Genomic DNA, 10,625 nt, shown 5'->3' with positions numbered 1-10,625 from the left:
GAGTCGATCCCATTTACAATTGCACCCAAAACCATAAGATACCTAGGAATAAATCTAACCAAAGAGACAAAGGATCTGTACTCAGAAAACTATAAAATACTCATGAAAGAAATTGAGGAAGACACAAAGAAATGGAAAAACGTTCCATGCTCATGGATTGGAAGAACAAATATTGTGAAGATGTCAATGCTACCTAGAGCAATCTACACATTAATGCAATCCCCATCAAAATACCATCCACTTTTTTCAAAGAAATGGAACAAATAATCCTAAAATTTGTATGGAACCAGAAAAGACCCCGCATAGCCAGAGGAATATTGAAAAAGAAAAGCAAAGCTGGCGGCATCACAATTCCGGACTTCCAGCTCTATTACAAAGCTGTCATCATCAAGACAGCATGGTACTGGCACAAAAACAGACACATAGATCAATGGAACAGAATAGAGAGCCCAGAAATGGACCCTCAACTCTATGGTCAACTCATCTTTGACAAAGCAAGAAAGAATGTCCAATGGAAAAAAGTCTCCTCAACAAATGGTGTTGGGAAAATTGGACAGCCACATGCAGAAGAATGAAACTGGACCATTTCCTTACACCACACACAAAAATAGACTCCAAATGGTTGAAAGACCTCAATGTGAGACAGGAGTCCATCAAAATCCTAAAGGAGAACACAGGCAGCAACCTCTTTGACCTCAGCCGCAGCAACTTCTTCCTAGAAACATCACCAAAGGCAAGGGAAGCAACGGCAAAAATGAACTATTGGGACTTCATCAACATAAAAAGCTTTTGCACAGCAAAAGAAACAGTCAACAAAACCAAAAGACAACCGACAGAATGGGAGAAGATATTTGCAAATGACATATCAGATAAAGGGCTAGTATCCAAAATCTATAAAGAACTTATCAAACTCAACACCCAAAGAACAAAGAATCCAATCAAGAAATGGGCAGAAGACATGAACAGACATTTTTCCAAAGAAGACATCCAAATGGCCAACAGACACATGAAAAAGTGCTCAACAGCGCTCGGCATCAGGGAAATCCAAATCAAAACCTCAATGAGATACCACCTCACACCAGTCAGAATGGCTAAAATTAACAAGTCAGGAAACGACAGATTTTGGCGAGGATGCGGAGAAAGGGGAACCCTCCTACACTGTTGGTGGGAATACAAGCTGGTGCAGCCACTCTGGAAAACAGTATGGAGGTTCCTCAAAAAGTTGAAAATAGAGCTACCATAGGATCCAGCAATTGCACTACTGGGTATTTACCCCAAAGATACAAATGTAGGGATCCAAAGGGGTGTGTGCACCCCGATGTTTATAGCAGCAATGTCCACAATAGCCAAACTGTGGAAAGAGCCAAGATGTCCATCGACAGATGAATGGATAAAGAAGATGTGGTATGCATATACAATGGAATATTATGCAGCCATCAAAAGGAATGAGATCTTGCCATTTGCAATGATGTGGATGGAACTGGAGGGTGTTATGCTGAGCGAAATAAGTCAATCAGAGAAAGACATGTATCATATGACCTCACTGATATGAGGAATTCTTAATCTCAGGAAACAAACTGAGGGTTGCTGGATTGGGGGTTGGGATGGGAGGGATGGGGGGACTGGGTGATAGACACTGGGGAGGGTATGTGCTATGGTGAGCGCTGTGAATTGTGAGAGACTGTTGAATCACAGATCTGTACCTCTGAAACAAATAATGCAATATATGTTTAAAAAAAAAAAGAAGAAGATAGCAGGAGGGCAACAATGAAGGGGGGGAAATCGGAGGGGGAGACAAACCATGAGAGACAATGGACTCTGAAAAACAAACTGAGGGTTCTAGAGGGGAGGGGGTGGGAGGATGGGTTAGCCTGGTGATGGGTATTAAAGAGGGCACGTTCTGGGCGCCTGGGTGGCTCAGTTGGTTAAGTGACTGCCTTCGGCTCAGGTCATGATCCTGGAGTCCCTGGGTCGAGTCCCGCATCGGGCTCCCTGCTCGGCAAGGAGTCTGCTTCTCCCTCTGACCCTCCCCCCTCTCATGTACTCCCTCTCTCTCATTCTCTCTCTCTCAAATAAAAATAAATAAAATCTTTAAAAATAAAATAAAATTAAATTAAAGAGGGCACGTTCTCCATGGAGCACTGGGTGTTATGCACAATGAATCATGGAACACTACATCAAAAACTAATGATGTGGGGCGCCTGGGTGGCTCAGTCGTTAAGCGTCTGCCTTCAGCTCAGGTCATGATCCCGGGGTCCTGGGATCGAGCCCCGCATCGGGCTCCCTGCTCCACAGGAAGCCTGCTTCTCCCTCTCCTACTCCCCCTGCTTGTGTTCCCTCTCTCGCTGTGTCTCTCTCTTTCAAATAAATAAATAAAATCTTAAAAAAAAAAAAACTAATGATATGATGTATGGTGATTAACATAACAATAAAAAATTTAAAAAATTTAAAATACAACAACAACAATAACAACAAAAATAAAAATAGAGCTACCCTATGACCCAGCAATTGCACTACTAGGTATTTACCCTGAAGATACAGATGTAGTGAAAAGAAGGGGCACATACACCCCAATGTTCATAGCAGCAATGTCCACAATAGCCAAACTGTGGAAGGAGCCGAGATGTCCTTCAAAAGATGAATGGATAAAGAAGATGTGGTCCATATATACTAAGGAATACTACTCAGCCATCAGAAAGGATGAATACCTACCATTTGCATCCACAGGGATGGAACTGGAGGGGGTTATGCTAAGTTCAAGTCAAGCAGAGAAAGACAATATAAGGAATAGCACAGAAGACCATAGCGGAAGGGAGGGAAAACTGGGAAGAAATCAGAGGGAGACAAACCATGAGAGATTCTGGACTCCAGGAAACAAACTGAGGGTTTCAGAAGGGAGGGGAGTTGGGGATGGGGGAAATGGGTGATGGGCATTAAGCACCGAGCACTGGGTGTAATTCGCAACTAATGAATCACTGAACATATTACAATCTAATGATGTTACTATACACTGGCTAATTGAATTTAAATAAAAAAGAAAGCAAATGTGAACATTCCAGCAGTCTTCTAACGTGAGAGACTTCCAACGATGCAATATGTACAAAGATCAATATTCTCACTACCCTGTTTATTTTGGGAAATAGTTATTTTTCACAAAACAATTTTTTTGTCAACATGCAATGGTTTATTAATATCATTCAAATGAGCTCATGAAAAAATTTTAAAACCTCTTTTATTCCTAGTATGGTAAATATTGATACCACTCAGTGCAGGAAAAGAGGGGTTAGGACAAAGTCACAAATCCCTGGGCCCGTCTCTCAGCGACCCCGCGCGAGGGCGGTGCCTTGGGCGGGAAAGCCCAGTGTTAGGGAGTCCGCATCTCCCCTGCTTTCACTTCTCCGTCTCACAGCCCGTCAGGTCCTCCTGCCTGGATCCTCATGACGCGACCCCAGTTCGCACTCCCATTGCGTGTCGGGGTTCCAGAGAAGCCAATCAGCGTTCGGGTGTTTTCACCGGCCGCGGGGCGACTCAGCTTCTCTCCGGAACAGGTGGTTGCCAGTCATGCGTCCCCCAACCCTCCTGCTGCTGCTGCTGTCCGGGGCCCTGGCCGTGACCGAGACCTGGGCGGGTGAGAGCGGGAGAAACGGCTCAGCGTGGGAGGCGGGAGGGGGCTGCCGGACCCAAGCGCTGCTCCGCTCCGCCCCCTGGCACTCGGAGCCCTCACCTCCGCCCCACCCACACCTTGGTCCCGACTCTTCTCCGACCCACTGCCCCTTTTCCGTCGCGCGAACCCCTCGCCCCCTGCCCTCCCGGCCGCCTCCCCCTGGGCCCCGGCCCCGCGCCGGGAGGAGGGTCGCGCGGGGTCTCAGCCCCTCCGCGCCCGCAGGCTCCCACTCCCTGAGGTATTTATTCACTGTCGTGTCCCGGCCCGGCCGCGGGGAGCCCCGGTACGTGGAAGTCGGCTACGTGGACGACGTGCAGTTCGTGCGGTTCGACAGCGACGCGGCGAGTCGGAGGATGGAGCCGCGGGCGCCGTGGGTGGAGCAGGAGCGGCCGGAGTACTGGGACCTGGAGACGCGGGACTCCAGGACGTGCACAGACTCTCCGAGGGAATCTGAACGAAGCGCGCGGCTACTACAACCAGAGCGAGGCCGGTGAGCGACGCGGGCAGGGGACAGATCACGATCCCCATCCCCCCGGACGGCCAGGGTCGCCCCAAGTCCCCGTGTCCGAGCGACACCCCGAGGCTGCGGGACACCGCCGTCCCCCGAACGGGGAAGAACCCTTGGGGAGTCTACTCGGTTTGGTTTTCAGTTTAGGCTTTAATGACGATAGGTCGTGGTGGGCCGGGGCCAGGGTCTCACACCTTCCAGTGGATGTACGGCTGTGACGTGGGGTCCGACGGGAACCTCCTCCGCGGGTACGAGCAGTTCGCCTACGACGGCGCGGATTACATCGCCCTGAACGAGGACCTGCGCTCCTGGACCGCGGCGGACACGGCGGCGCAGATCACCCGGCGCAAGTGGGAGGCGGCCGGTGTGGCAGAGAACCGGAGGAACTACCTGGAGGGCACCTGCGTGGAGTGGCTCGGCAGGTACCTGGAGAACGGGAAGGAGACGCTGCAGCGCGCAGGTACCAGGGGCCGCGGGGCCTCCCCGACCTCCCCTCCGCTGGGGCTGGCTTCCCACCAGGAAGGGAAAATGGACTCGGTGTCAGAACACCGCCCCTCCCACGGGTGGGGAGACGGAGATCCGCCCGGGTGTTCCTGTTCCTACTAGAGAGGGCCTCACCCAGAGGGCCGCTTCTCGCTAAAGGACAATCCAGTCTCTCCCCAGAGGCAGGTGGAGACCATCCCTGAACTAGTCCATCAGCGGTCCCTCCATCCTGGCAATCACCTTGTAAACCATGACTTTCCCTCTCAAGGTCTTGTTCTCCATCTGAGAACATCCTTGGAGATCTGACTCCCGGTTTTCTGAGTCACTGACACTCCACCACAGTCAGGACCATTAGTGTGTTCCCCACTCTAGACCTGCACTCTCCTGTCCTGGGATCTCTCGCTGCTTCTAAAACATTACTACAGATCCCTGAGTCTAGGCTGTTGTCAGGGTTTTGTGCTTTTCCCTTCTAAACCATTTGTCCTTTCCATCCTCAGGATGGTCACGAGTGCTGCTTATAGTGACCCATGAAGGTAACCCAAAGTGTGGACTTTCTGATTCTTCTTCCTCAGAACCTCCCAACACACACGTGACCCACCACCCCATCTCTGACCATGATGTCACCCTGAGGTGCTGGGCTTCTACCCTGCAGAGATCACCCTAACGTGGCAGCATGATGGGGAGGACCTGACCCAAGACACAGAACTTGTGGAGACCAGGCCTGCAGGAGATGGGACCTTCCAGAAGTGGGAGGCTGTGGTGGTGCCTCCTGGACAGGAGCAGAGATACACGTGCCATGTGCAGTATGAGGGGCTGCCCGAGCCCATCACCTTGAGATGGCGTAAGGAGGGGTTTGGGGTGGAGCCTCTTTGCAGAGAAAGTAGCTCTTCGGCAAAACATCTGCGAGGTTATGACTCAAGCCTGAGGTCTGAGCCCCTCACCTTCCCCCTTCCTAGAGCTGCCACCTGAGCCCACCATCCCCATCATGGGCACCATTGCTGGCCTGGTTCTCCTTGTGGTCACTGGAGCTGTGGTGGTGGGAGCTTTGATGTGGAGGAAGAAGCACTAAGGTAGGGAAGGGAGTGGGAGGGGAATTTGAGTTTTCTCATCCCACTGAGAGGTTTCAAGCCCCAGGTAGAGGTTTGTCCTGCCTTGTTAATGAGAAGTACCATCCACATACCTGTGCTTGCTTACTCTGGAGCCAATTGCTAACATTAACTCTTTAGTAGACTTGTGCAAATGAAGGACAAATTTTTTACCTTTATATTCTGTTGGTGGGGACCTGATCCCCAGCCGTTGAAGGTCAGGGGCAATTCCCTGATGTAGACAGACCTCCAGAAGACAGTTGGTCCAGTGCCCCTACATCCTTTCTTTGTGTTTTTCTGATACAGCCATGAGTCTTCAGTTAACAGTTCTGGAAACCTGATTTTGGTACAGGTCTAGGGTATTCCTCTGGATACCATGACCAGCCTTCTCCCTGGCCTCTGACATGATGTTTTCTTCCCACAGTGTTAAAGGAGGGAGCTACTCACAGCAGACTGAAAGTAAGTATGGAGAGAGTCATCCCTGAGACCCTGGGATAGTGTAGACAGGACCCCATGGGGAGCTCACCCACCCCATAGCTCCTCCTCTAGTCTCATCTCCGGTGGGCTCTGACCATGTCCTGTTTGTTCTACCCCAGGCAATGACAGTGCCCTGCGCTCTGATGTGTCTTTCATGGCTCCTAAATGTGAGACCCTGGAGGGCCTGGGTTATGAGGATTGTTTGAATGGGACAGTATAGCATTTAGTGGGCTGTGGAGATGTCAACATTTACATGATTGACTTGAATTTGTTCATGATTATTTTCTTTCACAGCGTGAACCAGTTGCCTTGTGGGGAACTGAGTGATGCAAGATTTGTTCACACTCCCACTTTTTTTTTTATCTATTTATTCGACAGAGTGAGAGAGTACTAGCAAAAAGAGCAGTAGAGGGAGAGGAAGAAGCAGGCTTCCCGCTGAGCAGGGAGCCTGACGCGTGGCTTGATCCCAGGACCCTGAGATCACGACCTGAGCCAAAGACAGACGCTTAACCCAGGTGCCCCACACTCCCACTTTTTTTTTACATCAAGAGCCCAGGACGTCTCTATCTGCTAATGGTGTCTGAATGTGTCTGTGTTCCTATTAGCATAATGTGAGGAGGTGGGGAAACTGGCCCACCCCTACCCATCATTACCTCTCCCCAAACTGACCTGTGCTCTCTTCCCTGATCTGCTTTCCTGTTCTAGCAGAGATGGGACTGGGTCATCTCCATCCCTGTCTTTACTTCATGTTTGACTGAGAAGTAATATTTTACTTCTCTACTGAAAATCTGGATTATGAATTTGTTTTCTATTCTTGTCATATAGGACTAAGGTGGTAATAAAGGTAGTAAAGGAGAAGACTCCTAAAGTTGAGATGGGAAATAAATGGAAGCGGAGAACCTTCCAGAAGCTGCCTGATTGCTGTGCTGTCTGTTGTAGGTGGGGCAGGAGAAGCTGTGAGTAGCCAACTGTGGTCAGAACTGTGCCAGGTTAGTACTCAGTGCATTGTGGGCTTTAACATGGTCACTCCTCAGCTGAGTCATCTTCGCTATTCCCTGGTCCCTTCAGTGGAAACTTGTTCCACCAGGACCTGTGATCACAGGGACTCAGACATCACCTGTCTCTAGGACCATGGGCATCAAGAGCTTCCTTAACCAGGTCAGCCTAGGCTCCAGCTTGGATCAGGCCCTCAGCCCCCAACTTTTGGGTGGTTTATATAGAGAATTAGGCCTATGCTTATTCTTGTGTATGAGTTCTGGTCTCATGTTCCTCTGGTGTCCCCCAGTCTGTGACCACCACAGGGGTCCTATAGCCTCTCCTTGTTCCCACAAGGCCCAGTGAGCCCTGCACACAGGATTCCTGTGGTATTGCAAGATGAATTTTTTCAGACCCATCTCTTCTCCTACAGCTGTTCTGGATCATTTTTTCCATCCTTCCCCCATCTTTTTTAAAAAGCAGATTCTGGAGTTAGAGACAGGATCTGATCGTTTCTCATCCGTATTAAATTTCAGTTTGTCTTCTCTGCTCACTTACCTGCCCCCCTGACCTTAGATCTAGTGATCCTCGTTCTGGTTCCAATCCTAATTCATAGAGTTATAAAGCAGTGTGTAATTTGAATTCACATTTGTCTGGAAAATATGACCCATAAGCCTACGTACAACTTTTCTGAATGGAGAACTGTTAATTGTTTCCTGTGCTGTGCAGGAGGAATGGTGTGGAATAGAGGCAATAGGGGTGGAGCAGGGAGACCAGCAATGGGGAGAAAAGTGGTAGCTGCCACGAACAGCTGTAGCCTGAGGCTCATCTAGAAGAGAGAGGTGCTCTATGCAGATCATTCATTCAACTGGTAATTGTCAGATACAGGAACATTATTTTAGCATCTAGGACACCTCAAGTGAAAAACAGGCAAAATTTGCCTACCTTGTGGGGCATATGTTCTGGAGTGAGGGGCAGACTGTATGCTAGTAACTAAGGGAAGTGTGTGTGTTAGAGGTTGGGGAGTACCTATGGAAAGTGGTCCAGAGAGGTACCTATGCTGGGAAGGGGACAATGGCTACTTCACTACAGCAATCAGAGGGAGCCTCACCGAGGTGCCTTTGAGAGGTTTGAAGGTTATGAAGGAATTGCATAAGAGAAGGTCTGGGGGGAGCTCTTTCCAGGCAGGGAACCCCCAGTGCACACGCACTAGGACAGGAGCGTGCCCTGTGTTCACGGAAGGGCGAGGAGGCCACTGGGGCTGCAGCAGAGAGCAGCTGAAATGACATCAGATGTCCAAGCCTTAGGATATTAGAACAGTTTGAGTTTTCTCTGAGTGACATGTGGAGTTACAAGATGGTTTTAAACAGACGATCCACCCGGTACCACCTCTCCTTAGAAGCATCTGTTTGTAGCTGTGCAGAATCAAGCGGTGCAGGGTGAGTGACCAGTAGAGAATCTGTAGGAAACCAGTGCAGTGTCCTAGGAGGGGGATGTGGGCTGTACATCTGGGGTTGAGGAAGGAAGACAGTAGGAAGTGATTGGGTTCTGGATATATTTAAAGATGGACTCTGCAGCATTTCCTAATGGATTAATTCTAGAGAGAGAGAATGAAGAATCAGGGAGGGCATCCAACATTTCAGACTGCAAGCAGAAATGTGAGTGCCTTCAGTGGAAATGGGGAAGTGTCTGGAAGTAGCATATTTGAGTACGCAGCATCACAAGCATCCAATTTAGGAAATGATTAATCTGAGATGTCTACTAGAAATACAAGTGAGGAGCACCTGGGTGGCTCAGTTGGTTAAGCATCCGACTCTTGATTTTGGCTCAGGTCATGATCTTGGAGTCATAGCATCAAGCCCTGCATCAGACACCCCACCCCCCACCCCACTGCTCAGCAGGGAGTCACTTAGGATTCTCTCTCTCCATCTCCATCTGCCCCTCCACCCTCTCTAAAATAAATAAATAAATCTTAAAAAAAAGAAACGCAGGTGAGGTTGGCAGGTGGATACAGAGTTCAGAAACATCTGGGTTGGAGAAATAGATGTGGGAGGTCATGCCATATAAACCAGGTTTAAAGCCTTTACTAGAGATGAAGAGATGAGGTCCCTAAGGGGGTGAGGGCCATAGAAGAGAAAGGAACAGGACCAAACCCTGGACTCCTCAAGGCTAAGCAAGCTGATCAGAGCACACACCCAGAGTGTACTGCATAGTTTGGTTCTGCACCTAGAAAACACAAAGACCAGGGAGGCCCACCCTTCAGTGTGCACAGAAAATTCCTGGACTATGAACATCTAGACAGTCTGGAGTAGAGCATGAGATTCTGGGTTGATAACAAGGTTGGTGCTGATGCTGCTGGTCTTCGGATCCCACACTGAGTAGCAAGCACATGAAGCAGGATCCCCACATGGCCGTGCATCAGCCTCTCCTGTAGGGATTATTAAGTAAGTGATTCCTGGGCTCACGCCCAACATTCTAAGCTGGTGGGTCTAGGAAGAGGCCTGAGTATTTGGTAACAAAGCCACAAGCCATCATGGGATTCCACAGATAGGGAAGCACTGAAGTCATTGATGAGAGCCCTCATTGTGGGACAGGGTCTTACAGACACATTTAAATAGTTTTTTTGTGGGGTGCCTGGGTGGCTCAGTCGTTAAGTGTCTGCCTTCAGCTCAGGTCATGATCCCGGGGTCCTGGGATCAAGCCCCGCATCGGGCTCCCTGTTCAGCGAGAAGCCTGCTACTCCCTCTCCCACTCCCCCTGCTTATGTTCCCTCTCTCCCTGTCTCTGTGTCAAAAAATAAAATCTTAAAAAATAAATAAATAGTTTTTTTGTAGGAAGAAAAATGCAAGACATGCTGGGAGAAACATATTTTCTCTCCCATGGGGTAAAACCAGATGAAAGATTTAGGAAGTGATTATCAGCTCAACATAAAAACTCTCATTGCTAAGAGTAGATCTTAAATGGTCACACACACACACACACACACACACACACACACACAAAAGGAACTATGTATCATGATGCAGGTGTTAGCCAAGGCTATGGTGGTAATCAATTTGCAGTATATAAATGTATCAACAGGTTGTACACTTAAACCTACAATGTTTTATGTCAATTATTTCTCAATAAAACTAGAAAAAATTTCTGAATCTCTGCTCTCTGGAAGTATTCCCTCATGGATTTCTTGTTCCTTGTTTTGAACAACAGATTCCAAGTTGTTTTAATTGAAATTACATATATTTATAGAGAAACATGTATCTTATAATATAAATTATAAATACATACTATAAAAATATAAAGTATGAATAATATAAATATTAAAGCATATTTTAAAATATATGAAATATATAAATTACATGAATAGGAAAATATATACTATAGAGAGTACTGGGCCTCATTTTATTTCAAGGAAAGCCACAGAACAGGCCCGAGG

At 48.4% G+C, this 10,625-nt stretch overlaps 1 protein-coding gene across 1 annotated transcript; it reads left to right on the top strand.

Annotated features, from left to right (window-relative positions):
* Nucleotides 1–3,394: 3,394 nt before the first annotated feature.
* On the top strand, nucleotides 3,395–5,639 carry LOC118027378 (HLA class I histocompatibility antigen, alpha chain G). The gene is given in 5 exon segments (XM_035030699.1): nucleotides 3,395–4,091; nucleotides 4,093–4,154; nucleotides 4,357–4,632; nucleotides 5,228–5,290; nucleotides 5,293–5,639. Coding segments are annotated over 5 exon segments (1,263 nt in total). The 5' UTR covers nucleotides 3,395–3,561; the 3' UTR covers nucleotides 5,625–5,639.
* Nucleotides 5,640–10,625: the final 4,986 nt, after the last annotated feature.

Source organism: Mirounga leonina, unplaced genomic scaffold (genome assembly GCF_011800145.1).
Source record: "Mirounga leonina isolate KUSES-001 unplaced genomic scaffold, KU_Mleo_1.0 Mir_366, whole genome shotgun sequence".
In the NCBI taxonomy this organism is placed as follows: domain Eukaryota; kingdom Metazoa; phylum Chordata; class Mammalia; order Carnivora; family Phocidae; genus Mirounga; species Mirounga leonina.
The sequence above is the reverse complement of the archived record's forward strand: the minus strand, read 5'-3'. Positions and strand labels throughout refer to the sequence as shown.